The following is a 17,849-nucleotide window of genomic DNA, read 5'->3' on the forward strand; positions in this document are numbered from 1 at the left end:
GTGTTCCCCTTCCTGAATTTGCAGTGCACTGCTGAGGGCTTCTTTCAGTTCTGTTCTTAGTCATTGCAGAGAAGTTACTTTATCAGCTATTTTATGCTTTCTCCTACAAGTTCTTTGTTCTGTCTTTATGGATTTTATCAATATCCATCCTTTAAGCAAGATGATTTGTGCAGAGTGCTTGTGTTGTAGGATGTTTACAGGCTGTGGGCATTGCACATCTTTATCAATAGAGACTGGATTTTCCCCATTCTTAATTTCAAGGCCAATATTCCTCATTATACAAGGGAAAATGTGTCAGATGTCCTTCAGGTTTTCTCATCAACAATGATTCATTTTTGCCCTGTCTACCTCCGTTTTGTTCATGCTTCAAGTAAGAAGTGCTTCAGGTAACAAGTGTTTTAGATATTCACATCAGGCTTTTAATATGTCTGAACTGGGAACTGAAAACCAGCTGTTCTTTGGCAGGTCTTTCAGCACAGGGTTTGGAATAATCCCAGCCTCCTGTCTGTGAGGTGGCAACGAGACTTTCATTTTAGGGGCACTGCTGAGACACTTTCAGCCTCAGTGCTCTCTCCCCAGAAATTGCTTCCAGACTGCTCCAGCACAGAAGTCCACATGCCATGTCTTGCTGCTGGTGAAATGCTCTGTGCTGCTTAGTGTTTTGACTGTAAAAATTCTCTCCCAACCTCTCATTTCTCTTTAATCAACTTGAAAGTTCTGTGGAAGCCTGTTTCTTCTGTCACAATTTCCATAATTTCCATTGCTGGTTGTGTTAATGTAGTTCCAAAAGTCATTTGTAGTTGAGCATTAAAAACAGTCTGTTTTCAAATTGCAGTGTGGGACGAGTGACCTGTAAAACATTCTGGTTTCATTAAACAAAACAAAACAAAAAAAAAAAAGAGAAAAGAAATGCACTTTAATGTTTTGGTGTCCTCAGTGGATCACAGCATTCAGTGCCTAAGATGTTCAGGAGAAAGGCATCTTTCCTGTGTCTTCCCAGGTCAAATGGAGCATGGTTCTGGGTGTGTCATAGAGGACTTGATAGCAGCTGGAAGGCCCATGTCCAAATTGAGTATCCTGTGCCATGTAAAGCAGAAAAGAGAGAAGACTGAAGAACTGTGCAATCTTCTTTCTCCACAAAATAATCATCTTATTCATGTCTTCATGAGAACAGGAAAGATTTCTTGTTGGTCTTTTGCTGTTAAAAGAAAATAATGTTTTCTCTTGGGCCTACAAGAGTGGATGCTTGTCCTCAGGAAAGAATGAGGTTGGTCTTCTTCCACACATGAGGTCTGTGTTCACCTTTAATCTTGCTCTTTAGAACAGAGCCCAAACAGTGGGGCAAGTGGGGAATCAGTTGCTCCAGAGGGAGTGAAGTTTGTCACTCATTTGGCAGTGGTACCATTCTTGTTAGATTAAAATTAAACCTTCAAGGTCTTTTAATGTAGGGTTTTTTCCCTAAGTCACACAAGCAAAACATTGAACATTGCTGTGCACATTCCCTGCTTGTAAGCAGCTGTCATTCCCAATGTAATATCTTCATATCTGTCCCACTGTTTGTTTTGTTGGGTTTTGTTTGTTGGTGATGTTTTGTTTGTTTTTCTAATTGATCACCTTTCATTGGGGGTAAAGACGTGTCGAGGTGGAGATATGCTCCTCTTCTCATGATACTCTAATTCTTGTTCATATTTATTTTTCCTTATATGCAAGAAGTGTGAAGAGTTGTTTTTTGACTTTCTATACCACCACAGCAAGATAGAGTGTATTGATAGGGTGAGGAAAGAGAAGAGGTAAAAGAAACCATGGAGGTCATGTTTGGGTGTTCTGCTTTGTGAAAGGAATGATATAACTGGACGTGGTGTCACTAAGTCTGTCTTTTAGAAAGGGATAATGTTTGAGGCAAGCTGGCTTGTTACTGGCTGAAACCCTTTTGTTGTTATTAAATGTAACTTGCTCCTTTTCCTGCTGTGTCTTTTCTTGTGAACAGCTCTTGAACTTGTTTGAATGTGCTGGTGGCTTAGCAGGAGACATTCAGTCTCTTCTGTTAAATAGTGCATTGAGGTCTGAGAACATGAACACTTTTTGCTCAGTTATTTTTTTCATCTCAGGGATGTGTTTAAACATATTTGGGATTCTTGTGTGTGCTCCTTTTTTTGGAAATACCTTGCATTCCCACATCTGTAGCTATCAGTGGGTTTTTTAGCCATTCCAGGGTTCTGTGTCTACTTCATGTCTATTTTTATGTCTAACCAGTCAGAGAGAAGTATGCTGCATGACTGATTTGTTGTGAAATTCAAGTACCTTCTCAGTTGCACCATTAATATTGACACTTGTGGGGAGGGGTGATCAGATGTGCTCACTCCTGTGATAATGGGATGTTTCTTGGGTGCCATTTGAGTTCCTTAGAACCAGAGTCAGATAAAAATAACGTGAACCAAATACGTGTTCAGGGTTTTTGGGATGATGAGACTCCCAAATTCTACTGCTAAAGCATCTGCTTTGATAAAGGGTCAATCCATTTCTTGACAGCTGCATTATCAAGTTAAAAGAGGAACACACTTGTCTTCTGTTTAGTCTCCTAATGCTTAATAGTCTTTCCCTGTTAAAAATAGAGGATTTCTTCTTCCAAGGACTGCAATTCTCACAGGATGTGGAGGAACCTAATGCAGCCAGATTACTTTTTCTGTGCTTTGACCATGGCTCTCTGAAGGAAGTAACCCCAGTCCCTTTTCTTGTATTCAGATAAAGCTTTCTAAGCATTATCTACCCTGTGCCAAGCCTTCCTGTCCTGGCCTTTCCCAGCCAGCTCCCTGGGTTGGAGCCATACACAAATTCAGATGGGTTCCCTGCTCTTCCTCCTCACTGTTGCAGCTGCTGAAGCATTTCTGGCATGATTTATTTAACTTTTCCTTCTCTGGTGTTCATGGAGCAGCTGCAGCCTGAGTGGGTCTTCATGCAAGGGAGCGAGTCCTGCAGGAATGTGCCAGGAAGCCAGCAGCTATGGCAAGATAATTAACCCTCTTTTCCAAAGCATCTGGGATCCAGGAAAACAAATTAATCCTGGCAGGGCAGTATAGCAGTATTCAGAATTAAACACTGGAGTGGGATTGTAGGGTGGGGGATGGCTGAGGTTGGCAGTTGAAGCACAGTGCAGGATGTAATTACTCAATTTCATATAAGCCGTTATCTGTTTGTTTTCTCTTGCCATCTTTTATTTCTGTTTGTGGTTTCATCTTTCTTCAAGCTACTAAAAAAATCAAATTGCTTGTGCTCCATTCAAAATTCAAGTGGGTAGAAGTCAAATAAGCCTCCAGAAGTTATTAGTGTGCTTCTTCCTGAAAATCCTAAATTTTCTGTCTCTTAGGCTGTTAATAAAATAAACTTCGGATATTTCGGGAAGCGCAGTTTGTATTTTGGTGATGCTTTCTCTGTCAGCAAAGTGCAAACTCCTGGACATTTTAAACTGAACGGCATGGATGCAGGGATTTGCATGTAATAGATTATACTTCTATTTTCTCTTCTGTTAACCACAGCACTGTAACTGCTAAATCAGATTAAATCAGTGAGCTTTAGATAAGCATCCTGTCAAAAGGCTTCAGAAGTGTCTAAGAAATACCCTGGTCAGACAGTGATCTGGTAATCTTTTTCTGAAGTTGCTGCATGGCTTCTGATTGAACCACAGTAACCTAAAACTTCAGTAGCTGAACGTGGGAATCCTACTTACTGAACTTTTAGTTCTCTTATCTTCTTGGGGTGCATTTTAAATCTAAAACAAACTCCTGAGTTCTGAGGATAGAGCTCAAACTGGAGTATTTTAGTTACATTTAAATATGTTCCCCTTGCCCAAGATTTCTGTGGTGTTTTTTCCATCTCTTTATTGCTGTACGGGCAAAGACCTGTCCATGCCTTCATAGGGATCCTTTATATGCTCCTAATTCCTTCTTTTTGTGTCCTTTTAACATGAAGCAATGAGAGCTAACCAGATGATTCCAGATTAGGACTGAGCTATTTCTTTATTTCAAAGTAACATGTTTTCTAGTCTTGCTTTTTTCAGCTCTTTTGTGTAATAATAATAATAAAAACAACCCTACCTGAAGTTGTCTGAAGGGCAGGTTTTTTCTCATGAAGAGAAAAAAGGTGATAACACTTCACTTCAAGTATATGGACCCCAGGTTCACAGCTGAGTGCAACCCTTCTCTTCTTGCTTTCTTCACCACAGGCAAATAACACATCATTCATGTTTGAGTGCTGCTTCAATCTGCCCCTGCCGTTACCTCCAATGCTCCCACCTTTGATGACCCTGGCATTGCAGAGGAAAAAAAAAAAAAAAAAATGGAGGTTTTCCTTCTTATCTCCCATAGCTTCCAAATGAAGCTTGTTCTTCTGCCTTCTGCACAACTGGAAAATTCCCAAGAAATAGGGCAGGGATATTCAAGGATGCAAGGACAACAGAAGCTAATCTTACTCTTGGAAACTGGCAGGAAGAAAAGAGTCGGAGCTCCTGGCCTGAGACTGCCAGCACAGCCTCCATTTAATTTTCTTGCTGCAAGCAGCCCCAGCTTTCCAGGAGCTCTGCTTTGTGGACCTTTCCGGAGAACATCCGGCCGAGGACAAGGCTCCTTTCACGGGGAGGACAGAGCGGCTCCGAGGCGGGATGGCACACGTTCCTGGGCAGAATGTGTGTGGGGTGAGGCTCCCTGCTCCAAGGGGACACTTGTTTCTCTCCTGTGGCATGCTGCCACCCCATCAGCCTTGGCAGGAGCCCTTCCTGCACTAAGCTGCTCATAGCTGACCAATGTTTGAGCAGGGCTCGTCTTTAAACTGCTTAAGCAGCAGTCACTTTCCATGTGAAGCTGCTCTTAAGCCATTTTGCAAGCACTTAAGCTGCTTCTATCTCGTAGTCCTCTTGAGATGCTGATATTCATTTCCCCAGTCACTGTGTGACTGCCTGTACCTTGCATTAGCCTGGTTCCTGTTAAAGACTCTGTAGATCTGTATTGCCAAGAGGCACTCACCTGAGTGCTGCTTTGAGCTGTGTGTGTGGTTTGAGCTTAGGCCTGCCAGCTGTGAGGCTGGCTCCCGAGCCAAGGAGACTGGGAGACTGCCCTGACTTTTTAGGGCAAAAGAACCCTAAAAACAAAATTGCTCCTGGTTTCACTGGGAGCTCAGACACTTGTCCACACTTGTCCTGCAGCTTGCTGAGGAGTTGTTTACCTTTAGCCAAACACCCTGCCAATAACCCTGAACCAGCCTTGTGCCCAGGGCTGTGCAACACAAAGGCCAAGCTGATAACAACTGCATTTTGCTTTGTGTCCTTTCCAAGCGCAGACCAAGTTCCCCTGCTGAGATCTGGGAGAAGGGTGGGTGGAGGAGCTGAGCTGTGTTCACCTGGGAGATCCTGTTTTTATCTGCTCTGTGAACAGAGCTGAGCAAAGGAGCAGGGGGAACATGAGCACACCTTTGGCTCTTGGTTGTGGCAGCAGCACAGAACAGACACCAGTGTCTGCTGCTGGCCTGTAAAGCAGAGAAGCTTTCAGAGCCAGGCTGGTTGAGTTTAAACACAGGTGTCTGGTAGATTGATTGTGGCAAAATGGATTTTATTTATGCAGTTTAGATAGCTTTGGGCTCAGTACAAGATAGCTGTGTGGCACCTGGCTTGCACATGATGAATACGTGAGGCCCAGGATCTTTGAGCTCCCTTTTTGCTTGCCAGCGCCTCCTGGTTTCCTAATGAAATGGAGCAGCTTGCCCCTGCAGCATGCCCATGCAGCTTGCTTGACCTTGGAGATTGCATTGGTCCTCTCAGGTACACAGCCAGCTGCCTGTCCTTGTCCTCCCACAAGTCCAGACTTTGCTGGGGAATGTCACCAGACTGGTTATGCATTGTGTGGAGATGACACTGAATAACCTACCTGTGCCTGGGTTTTGCCTGGAGGGCTTTGTAAGGCCAAGGGGTGCCAGTTTCTGCCAGGAATCTGGTGAGAGTGAGGAGATGAGCTCAGTGAAGCATAAGGCAGCGGTTGCCACAAAGATCAGCTACGTCTCCGCAGACCTTTCACAACAGACTTCTGCCTCTCCTCCCTCTCCTGGTTCCTTTTATGGTCTATAGTTCTGCCTAGAAATAAATGATACAATATTTTTAAAAAGAATGAAAAAAATGGCCTTAGATGATGTATAGTCACAAATTCCTTTTATGCCAGGCACAGCCCAGGTGATAAAATCCTGGGTTGCCCTGTTTATCTGAAATATGGAAGGCTGCCATGGAGGAAAGGGCAGGGTCCTTCAGGACCAGGCACCTGCAGCTCTGCTGTTGTCAGGTTTCTGCAGCATTTTACCTGATTTGCATCTCTGCACCAGACGCCTGATCATCTGAAGTGCGTCCTGGCATCCACTCAACTTACTCTTCTGTCAATTGAAGCAGGAAACTATCTCAAATTAGCAGGCATAGATGATGATGTTGTCCTTCTTATTATTATTTATTCCTTCCATGTGTGCGGCTGTCGCCTTCCCTCCCTCCCTGTGGTGGGCTGAGTTAGCAGGGAGGAAGCTCCCCTCTGGGCCTGTCCTGGCTAACAGCAAAGGTGGGCCACTATTCCCCAGGGCTGTGTCCTCCAGGGGGAAAATCAGGCACAACTGTAGTTTTGGGGTGTCCTCGTAACCAGGAGAATCAGGACACAGAGACCACTGCTTTTGTGTTTCTGTTCATGTCCAGGCTTTGGGTCTGTCTAGTGCTTCACAGGGAACAGGGGCTGGGGAACAGGGTCAGTGGGTGCTGCTGATTCCTCCCCTGCATCCAGGCAGGGCTCTGGGGCAGAGCTGGCAGGGAGCAGGGCAGGGCCTGCCCTGCTGACAGGGGACAGCAGGTGGCAGCTGCTGAACTCGTCCCTCTGCTGGCTTCTGCTGAACCGGGGACAGTGAAATCTTAGACAAACCCTCTGAAGTAGATCTGACACGTGCTCGAGGAGCTGTTTGAGGTCATGGGATGCTGTCCTGCAGCATCTGCACTGGATCACCCTCAAGGACCTGCCAAGACATGCAGAAAGACTCCCAGGTGCTTGAGTTTGGACTCTCATTCACCAGAATGGCCACTCCAGAATTTGCTGAGCTATCTGTGAGTGAGGAGGGAGACTGTGTAGGGCACAGCCAAGGGCAGCAAGCACATATGTGGCTGAAAACAGCTGTGCTTTGGAGAGGGCAGCATGTAAGATTGTTTCTGCAGAAACCCATCCTTGACTTCGGAATCTCCTCTGGGTGACCAGGAGGCATCCAAGGTGGAAAACTCAATGTCTGAATCTCTTCTGCAGTCTTACCAGCTCTGGGGTGTGAGCTAAGACATCTCCACAACCCTGTTCTTAAGAGCAGCATTGCAAAAGAGCCCCACTGGATAATCCAGACACCTGTGTTTGGTTCCACTTGTGTAAGCAGTTTACCAGGCAAGAGGTGATATTTCATCCCTCCTCCTTGAGGGAGCTGGTGTGCTTCTGAACATGTGCAAATGCCTTTGATACTTCAATAATAATGGATAAATGGCAGCCTGGCTTAGCAAGAACAGATCTTGCAAGACAAGTGTGATTCCTTCCACTGGGGACAGAATGGAAAAGGATCCAACAGCCAAAGATGTGAGCAATGCTACTCCTCAGGAGTAGTAATTAAATAAATGCAATGAGGCAGTGAAAGGCATGAAAAAGCCCCAGCAGCAGAGGTGGAGCTCGGAGGGTCCCCTGTGGGGTGAGACATCTGCCTCAAAGGGCTCACAAAAGAGATGCAGGGAGAGGGTGGGACTGGGTCCCAGTCCCTTTCCTCCTGGTTTTCCTTTGGGCTCTGCTTGCCCCACTTCTCACAGTGGGGGCATCAGGGAAATAATGGCAGAGGTGGGGCTGTGTCTGTCTCCCTGGCTCCTGCCTGGCTGCTGCATGGTGCCACTCCTGAGCCATGCCCCGCGGGCTCTGTCTGGGCTCACCCCCACGCAGGGAGCAGCAAGCCCGGCCTACCTGATGAGCTCTCTGGTGGCTTTTTTCAAGGAGGAGCCTGTACAGACACCCCCTCTCACCACGCACAAAGTAGGAGGTGAGAGCTGGGTTGGAAGGATGCTGAGACCAGAGGGTGTGTCTGGGGGGGGGCGCTTCAGGGACTTCACTGCCACTGACACATTGGCAAAACAAGTGGGAGATTGAAAAGGGAGACTGGGGTGGGAGGGAGAGGCTGTGGGCACATATTCCCATAATGATGAGCTGCAGAAGGAAGACATAGGTGAAGGAGAGCCCCTAACACTGGTGGAGGCTGCCTTGGGCCAGAGCAGGAGCTGGGCAAAGTCTTGATCCTGCCAGCCGTGTGCTGTCGAGCTCTGGCTGTTCTCTGGACTCCCTAGTGTTATCTTCACTCCTGGGAGAGGGTGGGGGCAGCTTCAGACTTGGAGATGGTGCACTTCTACCCAGAGTAAAACAGTTGTTTTGATACCACATTAACCATGCTGGTTATTTTGGGAATTTTCCACCTTCTTTTTGTTTTCTGTCCTCATTACATGTAAGAAAAATTGGCTTTAGATGGTGTTTCAGAACAGGAATGTTGCAACAGTTGTAGAGCAGCTGCGTAGTTGTGCCTGTTGGAAAGATGTTCCTTTGCCCTCCCCTCTTGGCTTCAGCTTGGCTTGTTCCTGCCATGCTTTCCTTCTGGATTTCCTCCTTTTGGGTTCTCCTTTTGTTCATGCTCTTTTCTTTCAGGCTGGGGCACATGTTTCCAAGGGTCTGGTTCCTAGAGCCAGAGGTCACAGTCTATTCAGTGTTTAAACTCAGCCATGGATTTTGTAACACCTGTGGGGAGAAGAACCAGCCTTGGTTTGGCATTTCTGGCAGCCCTCTTGTCTCCAGACTCCAGGCTGCTCTCTGTGCTGTCCCTGCTGCCTTGCTGGGGACAGGAGTAGCCTGAACTGCAGGGCGGCTGCTGGCATTCCCACTCCCACAGCTGTGTCAGGCAGTGAACTCCATGGTACTTGTCCTGCTGGCCTGGGAGAGACCCGGGGCCCGGGATCTCGTCCTGTTCCATGCCAGGACACCCCTGATCCTTGTGACATGGGGAACACACAGCATGGCTGGCTGTCCTTGGGCACTGCTGGATCCGTGTGATCAGATGGCAAAAGCCACTGTGAGCCCCTGCCCTTTGAGCAGGGTAGAAACTCCAGCTGACAGGCAGCTGGAGGAGCAGCCTGGTAAACACAGCCCCGTGAGTGTGTGATAAGGGAGCGCTTGCCCCCGGACACACTCCTTGGGCAAGCCCTTTGCCCAGAGCTGTCACCCACCCTGCCTCACGGGGAGCGAGCTGTGGTCCCTCAGCCCCGGCCTCCTGCGCTGCCTCCCGGGCGGGTTTGCTGCCAGCTCTGCTTTCCTACTAAGGCAAAGTGCAAAGGCACTTCTTGCATCACTCCAGGGGGCTGAGGGCCAGGCAGGGCTGTCCCTGCCAGCAGCAGCATTGCAGGCACCAGGCAGGCACAGGAGGCTTTAAAGATCCACAGACCTGCTCCCATCCAGTTCCCCGTTGCCTGTAAATGAAACAGACTAGCTTTGAAAAATAAAAATACTCCTAGCAAATGGAAGCTGCTGCTTCCAGCTGATATTTGTCTCCTCCAAGGGGAGGACAATTTGCCTTTGAGAAGGCCAAAATATTTTCTGCATGAAAGGCCCGGCTCACCTCTCCATGGAAGCACTGGTATCCTGTGTCACCTGTTTGTAAGGCAGCTTTTAACCTAACTGTTTATGTAACCTGTTAAAAATACATTAATGTGCCTTCTTATTCTTTTCTTCCCTGCCAAGGAGCTGGTCAGACACGGCTTCAGGTGAGCTCTGAGAGCTGGTTCCTGCTGAAGGGTGCAGAGGGATCAGACGTGGTAGCAGTTTCCAGACTCGGTGTGGGCTCTGCAGGAGCATCCCTGTGCCTTGCTGCACACCCTCTCCCAGTGCTGGCACACACAGGCCTCGGGCACAGCACCCTGTTTTTCAGAGAGCATCTCACCTCTCTAGGCCCCTAGTTAATGGTTAGACCCACATTGCAGCAGCTGTCTCCCCAGCCCAGCTGTAGAACGAGTCAGAGATTTTAAATATTGGATTTTCTGATCTTGCCCTTCGGACTTATTTTTGCTGTGGCTGTTGGTAAACTGTGTGCTTCTAAACTCAGGCTGCTGTGAAATCCTCTCTGCACTGCTGCACCCCTGAGCAGGTACATTTTGGTAAGTTGTACAGGAGCAGTGTCTGATGGAAGTTGGCACAAATGGCTCAAGGCAGGAGGCCGATTTTGGCTCAGTTTGGTGTAGAATTGCCTCTCAGAGAAAGTGCTGGTGAGAAGGGGCCTGTGGCAGTCTCAGATTCAGCCAGCCTTTGGAGCAGGATTGTTGCCAAAGCTGGGTCAGAGCAGCTAAGGCTGGATAATTTGAAAGGATGGAAACCACTCCACTCTGGGTCCATGTCCCAGGGCTGCACCACCCTTCCAGGGAAGGAGCTTTTCCTAACACCCTGAACCAGCCAGGCTGCTTACCTCCTGGAAAGGCTTCAGCTTCATCCTCCCTTCTAGCTGCCAAGTCACCGTAGGCTTCTGCTAAATCACCCCAACTGACCAAGCCAGCTGCTTCCACCTCTCCCTGTAGTCAATGTTCCCGGACCTCAACCAGCCTGGTGGCCCTGCTAGTCCTCTCCAGCTTCCAGCAGATCCATGCTCATCCTGGAGGGGCTGTTCACACCCCCCAGTTCCTGCTGAAAGGGAATGCTTAGAGCTGGAACATGCTGAAGTCAAGCTCAGAAACCAGCTCCTTGTTGTGTCTGCTCCAGTAAGGCTTCAGGAGAAGCTGGTTTTGATGGATTTCTGGATGAGATGGGTCTGAGCCACCTGGCACGTGCCCAGCACTGATAAGCAAGACCTGCCTGTGCCTGTCTCCTTGCAACACCACAGCATCCTCCTGACCACTGAGGGCTGCAGGCTACTGCCTTGTCTCCGGAGCCCCATGGAAGAGCAACAGAGTCTGGGGATATCATCAGCACCAGGCTGGCATGTCCTGAGTTCTGGACTATTCAGAGCAGCAGGCACCTCTCCACTGGCTCCTGGGCACTGTCCACCCCTACTGGAGTAGATCCAAGGGGTTCAGCTGCTCCCAGATTCCAGAGGCTGTGTGGCTGGAACCCAGGGGAGCTGGTGGAGCTGGCTTGCCCTGCTCCAGGCCAGCTCATCCATCTTCACCTTGCTGAAACAGCTCACTATGAATGGAGAGGCAAGTGTAGTGCTTCATTTAGATGGATAGCAGGGAGCAGAGGGACTTTGCAGGGTCGTCTTGGGTGCTTCAGCAGGGTCTGGGCTCCAAACCTGAGCCTTTGTGGAGCATTAGGCTCCCTTCTCTTTTCCCTTCTGTGGGACTGAGATGTGCTGGGCACCCCATTCCTGCCCAGAGCTACCCGGTCCCCACTGGTCACTCCTCTCTGAAGGATGGTGTCACATGCCTAAGGCTGCTCCTCTGAGGTCTGAAAGATTAGACTGGAAGTTTTATGGGTGGGAGATGTCCCAGGGCTGAGGTCAGAGACAGAAATGTAATGTCTGCCCTGCTCTGTTATACAATCCGCTATTAAATAATCACTCGGGGTCACTGCGCCTGCCAGGCCACTGCAGCTGGCAGTGGGGCTGCTGGAAAAACAGGATCACTGTCCACTGGACAAGGAGGAGGAGGAAAAGCAGTAACACACTTCTGGGCAGTCCCATGCTCAGACCCTTCCCAGCCTTGGGGTTCCAAGGTGCTTTTCAGTGGCAGAGGCGCTCGCAAGGACACAGCCTGTTTGTAGGATGGTGGCTGTGGCCACGGTGACGAAAGGCTGGTGTTTGTCTGTGGGATGCTGTGGCTGGAGGTGTGCAGCCAGGGAACTGTGCCTGTCACAGGGACACTGGTTCTCCACTGAATTTGGGCAGGGGGAACACCCACCATCCACCCAGCGCAGCCCATGACTGCTCTCTGCATTTCCTAAAGCTGCAGTGGAGCCAAGGCTGGGGCAGAGCCATGGCCTGCCGTGAGCTGCCAACCGGTACGCAGGGGCTGGGCCAGTGCCACACTGCCAGGTTGTGCTGCCCACCTGGGACTGACACCCATTTAACAGCGCTGTGTTAATGATTTCAAAGGTGCTGCAGAAGAAAGTAGCCAAACTGGACACTTGGAGGACATCAGGGAACCTGTGGGAATGGCTACTGATGCCCTGTGTTGGCTGCAAATGAGCAGTCACTCAAGGGAGCTGGATGATTTTCCCAAGGAGATACAGGCCAGGTCCAGGAAAAGAAACCACGCTGGTGGGGGAAGCTCACAAAGCAAATCTGGGAAGCAGCCACACTGCACTCAGAGCCTGAGCATCGCTGTCCTGGGATTCCTGTCCTCCAGCATGCATTTACAGCTAGCTAGCCTACTTCTGCTGGGTAATTTCTTCCTAATAAGGGGTTTTGGCAGGTGGCTGTGCTCCCCTGAGGGTGAGGGAGAGCAGCTCAATACAAGCAACAAACGGGTGTGGAGCAGGGCGAGTTCTTTTTGATTTAACTCAGAGGGTGGCAGTGAAATAGAAATGCTGGGGGATGACTGGATGGCGCTGAGGAAACTTTAGGTATCCCTTACTTGGATTTGCTGCCTGTGATCAGGGAGGCATTCTGGCTTAATGCAGCTGTTTTGTTATTTAATGCCACTTGATTTTCCTTTACACTTTCCCAAATGTTTTAAGCTATTCTTTGTTGTGCTTATCCACTTTTTAATCTGAGGTCAAATGATTGGATCTTAATCCCTGGATGTCAAATGAGTTTGCCTTTTGGTTTCCAGCCCTCTGCTATAGCCAGGCTTGCTGTCCCCTTCTCCTCCTCTCATTGTTTCTCTGTTTCTTGCAAGTTAGCATTACTTGAGAAGAACAAAACTGGTGATATCCCCCTGCTTAATATTTCCAAACAATTTCATGTCTTTCCTTGTGATGAGTCCCTGGAGCCTTTTTTGTCAAACTACCTAAACGTGATCATAGCCAGTGCAATACTGTGCTTTTTGTGGCTGACAGGGTACAGAGACAGCTGCCATGGAATGATCCTACAGGACAACACCTAAATCACTTTTAGAGTCTTCCTGGAGGAGAGGGGGCAGGACAGCCTCTGAATCAGATTCACAAATCCAAAGATGACAGGATGCTGATCTCAGCCCCACCCTCTGGGTTTTGCTAAAACTTGGTTTCTCATTCCATTGCAATTGCCCTGTGCTGCAAGTTTCTTGCTCCAATGTATGCATAAAGTCTTGGAGGAGGATTAAATACATTTTTTCAACAGCATATTCCAGATTTTATTGAGACAAAATGAGATCTAATTAAATTCACACGTTAATCCAGCCAGATTAAATGGCACATTCTACTTTGTGCCCTTAGCTTGGCCCAGGGGCCAGACTGAACCTACAAACACAGACCACAGAACTGGTCTTGCCCTTCATGTCTAGACTCAGACCCAGACTGTGCTTCAATACCTGAGACTAGATCCAGACAGTTTCATCGGTGTGTTAAGGATCACAACCTATATCCAGGCCTGACTGGGAGCACAGGAGTGATCCCAGCCCTGAAGGGTGCTGCTGCCCCAGGTGCCCTCTCGTAAGCCCAGGGTGCTGCTGGGGGAAGCTCAGGTGCCCACCTCACCCAGCTTTCCTGGGTGCTGCCATCACTGGGTCTTATGCCAGCTCCTGCTGGCAGCTATCCTGTCTTTGAGGTACCCAAGTCCTTGGCAAGGCAGCCTGTGCTAGTCCAAAACTTCTCCTGAGCTGGGTACAGTGAGCTGTGACCATGTGGCTTAATTACATTCAAACCCATCCTGTCCTGACGGAGCCTCATCCAAGGGTGTGTGCATGACCCTGTGCTGGAGGGATTTGCCTTCCAGAAAAGGACAATGAGAGCTGCAGGAAAGATTCTGCTGTGGGAATTCAGCAGGACTCTCTTAAGCACAACTCATCTCTATGCAGCCAGTCTGGACTTGCCTGGAAAACAAGCATATGAAACCCTAGGAATAAATCACCTACTTCCTCCTGAGGACCTGTAAGTCTCACCGGGCAAGCCAGTCATGTAGCTGCAAAGGATGCAAATAAACTCTGCTGTGTAATTAGCACCCTTTGTGTGCCAGGGCAATCATTCCTAACCCCACATGCAACCAGGAGCCAGGTCTGCCTGCACGGGGCTCAATTCCTAACACCCTTCCCAGGTGTAAAGCTGCACTGCTTCCCTCAAATCAGGATCACATGGTGATGCTTTGCCCCTTATGGGAGGAGCTGGCTTGTGATATGAGAGATCAGTCATGCTGCAAGGACAAATATCCTCTTCTAAAACCCACAGCCAGTGCTGATAGGAGTGTTTGCTGGTAAATACCTGCAGCACGCTGAGCTAAATTAGTCTGATTTTATTACATTAAAGAATGTCTACATAGCATTTTTCCTGATAAGACTCTGAACTGCCACTGAGGCCTCTGTGATTGTGGAGTACTTTCCATCCCAAACTGTCCCTGGTAGCCTGATTTTTGCATTCTGCACCATGCAGACAAAGCACTGGTAGTATGGGCTGAAGCACAGTCACTGATCATATGGGGACTCCTCCTCCCTTGAGCCTTGCTGTTTGTACCAGAAAAACAGACGCAGCTCCTTGGAAGGAGGCCGTGTGACTTCAGGGGCTGGTGTGATTGTCTCTGCAAGACATTTGATGGGTGCCACAGTGACAGCTGGAGCAATGCTTCTTTTTCTAGGATGAGAGGTTAGAAAATAGGAGTCCGGGGGCGTGGGAAAGCTCTTTCTCTGTGCTGTCCTTGATGGCCTAAAGGATCATTGGGAAATGACACCAAGAGGATCCAAACCTGAGAGATGCTTCTCATTTTTAGAGGTGCAGAGCAGGCAGCAGGTGGGTAAGCAGAGCTGGCCCCCAGGTGAGGCTGGAAGCAGCGTGCTGGCTGTAGACAGGGGCATCTCTGCAGTGGGGCAGCCCTGGGCACTCCAAGCAGCACTGCAGCCTTCAAAGGAGTCAGTATCTATCCAGACTTTAAAAACAACCTCGTCTTGTGCTGTTGCATAAGAGCGAGATGGAAATCTCACTGTGTTTATACAGAAATGACAGGACTCTGCTTGAGCAAATGCTTGCAATGAAAGACTCAGCTGGCTGTGGAGCTTTGCTTCCAGAAGCAGAAGAAAAACACGTAGCCATTTAATCCTTTGAAGACTTCAGTCACTCTGATAAGATGTAGACAGGGCAGGACAAGGGAGATGGCTTTCACGTGCCCCTGCAAGACTGTCACCTCCTGTCACCTCCCTGGACAGGCTGTGTCCCACCACCCCAGAGAGCCACACAGGCAGCATGGCTCCTGAGCCTGCCCACTGCCCTTTCCCCCGCTGTGACACAGTCCCTCGATTTAAACCCTTAATCCTGGGAAGATTGTGCAATAGCTCCTTCAGGCTGAGAACGGATTATGCCCGTTTCAAAGGTATTTGGCACTCTGGCAGCACCGGGAGAGCCCAATCAACCGGCCCAACCTCTCCTGCAAGAGCACCTGCAGGCAATTCTTGCAGCTGGTGCCTAGCAACTTGCTCTGAGCTGCTCTCACAGCTAAAATTCAATTTTATTTCCAACTTCCTCCCCAGAGGAGCAGCTCCTGGGTCAGCATCAGGGAAGAAGGAGATGTTTCCCACTCAGCTTGCTATAAATTAGTGGTATGGGAGGGGCTGCTTTCTCTCTGGAGCGTGTGTCCTGCAGCCAGCTAAAAAGACATCTCCTCTCAGCATGCGGGACAGCTTCAGGTTGAAGAGATTAAGTAAAATTTTTTTTCTCTCCTTCCCAATTTGTTTTCTGCTCCCAAATGCCTCTGCTTTCTCGCAGTTCTCTGCAGAAGAACCAGGCTTGGATTCATGCTGTGTCTCACCTTGGCTTTGCTTGGGTGAGCCGCAGGTTATGCCAACACACACAGGTAGTTACAAGCCCGGGGCTGTGCTGAGCACTCTCTAATGACGCACAGAAACTTTTAGATCACCTGTGTGACAAATGAAGGCAGCCCCGAATCTGAGAGAGATGCCCTTGGGAAACGGCGAGCACCAGAAAAAAAAAAAAAAAAAAAAAAAAGCATCGGAAACCAAGATTACCTGTTTACGGGGCTGAGATGTTTGCCGAGGTAGTGAGGCAAACATCAGCCAGCCTGGGCAGGACCGAGCAGCCTGTTCCTGCATGTGGGCAGGGCACAGGAATGGGCGCCGGGAAGAGGGAGCCAAAGGGAGGATCCAGCTGCAGAGTGGGCAGAGGCTCGGGGAGCAGCACATCCTCCAGCGCCTGCTGGCACGGTGCAGAGGGAGGAGCGCTCCAGCTGGAAGAGTTGGGAAGCTGTGAGTAGATGAAGTCCATAAGTAGTAGGGCTGTGGTACGGCAGCCTGGGTGTCTTTCAGAGAAAAGCAAGACGAGGTGCCTTGTAGGGCATTTCCAAACTCTGGGAGGGCACGTGTTTGCCTCCAGGAGCAAGCCCGAGAGCCAGACAGATTTCCCAGTGGGAGTTTGTTAGGACATCTCAGACTTGCCTGTGTGACACAGCCCCCTTGGTGGGGTCTGGTTCACCACTGCAGAGCTGACCTCTCCTTGCCTCCCCAGTTTTATTCCTTGGGAAGCCCTGAGTGGTCCTTCAGCCAGAGGGTTGGAGGTGCCTTATTGCTGTGGACAGGGTGGTTTTCAGCAGAGCCACCTGTATCTCACAGCTGTCTGCCCTCAGCTCCTGACTGCCTGCAGCACTGCACAGTCTGGAAGGAGGAGTGGGAATCACCTGGTCACTAGTTTGGACTCGACAGCCTGAAGCAGATGAGGAGAGAGGTTGGTAAGCGCAGAAGCACCAATGGAGACGTCTCCAGCTCATCCCAGGACCCTCAGGCCTCCAAGGTGGGACATGGCTCTGTTCCCCAGCCCAGCAGCGGTGCTCAGCGTGCTTCAGGTAGGTGTTTGGCTTAAGGATTTGTCATCATACGGATTACTTTAAACAAACCCAACTGCATTGCGCAGGCTGGCTGATGAGGATTGAGGAACACTTTATACGGAAAGGCATAAAGGACCCAAGTCTGATTCAGCCTTTCCTAATGTCCAGTGGGTGCCTCTGCCTGCATGGGTCAGGAACTGGCCAGTCCCCTGCCACACTGTGATGTCTGAAGGCCAGGAGACATTGTGGTGGCTCTGTTTCCCTTCCAGCTGCAGGAAGGGACAGCTCTCCAAGCAGCCTTTGTTTCTCTGCATGGGTGACACTGGTGGTGTTTAGTGGCTGGCCCAAAGTGGGTTTGGGACAAGCTTGGGACAGCAGAGCTTTCAGAACAGCATGGCCAAATGCAGAAGATGCTGCCTGTAGTACAAACTGTGACTCTGGTGGCTGAAGGGACTACTGGCCCAGCCAGCACTCGTGGGTCAGGCGTCCTTCTGCTCCAGCAATCCCCTCCCAGCACAGCCTGCCTGTGGTTTGCACAGTTGTTCCCAAGCTCCTTCCAGGCCACATCCACAGCCAGCTTAAGCAGTCCTAACTGCTAACTTCAGTCCTAACTGCTTTTCTAGCCTGGCTCAGAGGAATGTAGCTGGGAGTGCAGTGGAAATGGGGACCTTTGCAACCAGGAGAAGACATGCTGATAGCAATATCCTCAGCTCAGAAAATGTCTCCTTCCTTCCTGCAAATATAAGGAGACAGAATTAAGGCTGAGCTTTCTGACCTCCAAGTTCTTGACTTCTGCTCTCACGTTACAGCAGCAGCAAATCCTGTTGCATGAAGCAGAAATCTATCTGTATGAACACGCACTACTTCAAACTCTTCTCTGCGTAAACTGTTCCGGACTT

The 17,849-nt window shown here is 49.3% G+C and overlaps 1 protein-coding gene across 4 annotated transcripts in view; it reads left to right on the forward strand.

Moving 5' to 3' along the window:
* Nucleotides 1-13,352: 13,352 nt before the first annotated feature.
* ATL2 (atlastin GTPase 2) overlaps nt 13,353-17,849 on the forward strand; it is a 43,029-nt gene continuing 38,532 nt past the window's right edge. For 3 of the 4 annotated variants that reach the window (XM_053972394.1, XM_053972397.1, XM_053972400.1), the window contains exon 1: nt 13,353-16,968. In XM_053972394.1, the coding sequence (XP_053828369.1) occupies nt 16,839-16,968 (130 nt within the window). In that variant the 5' untranslated portion in view covers nt 13,353-16,838. The remainder of the gene's footprint in view (nt 16,969-17,849) is intronic. The other variant, XM_053972396.1, reaches the window with a different exon arrangement.

The sequence above is a fragment of the Vidua macroura genome, chromosome 3 (assembly GCF_024509145.1).
Source record: "Vidua macroura isolate BioBank_ID:100142 chromosome 3, ASM2450914v1, whole genome shotgun sequence".
NCBI lineage: Eukaryota > Metazoa > Chordata > Aves > Passeriformes > Viduidae > Vidua > Vidua macroura.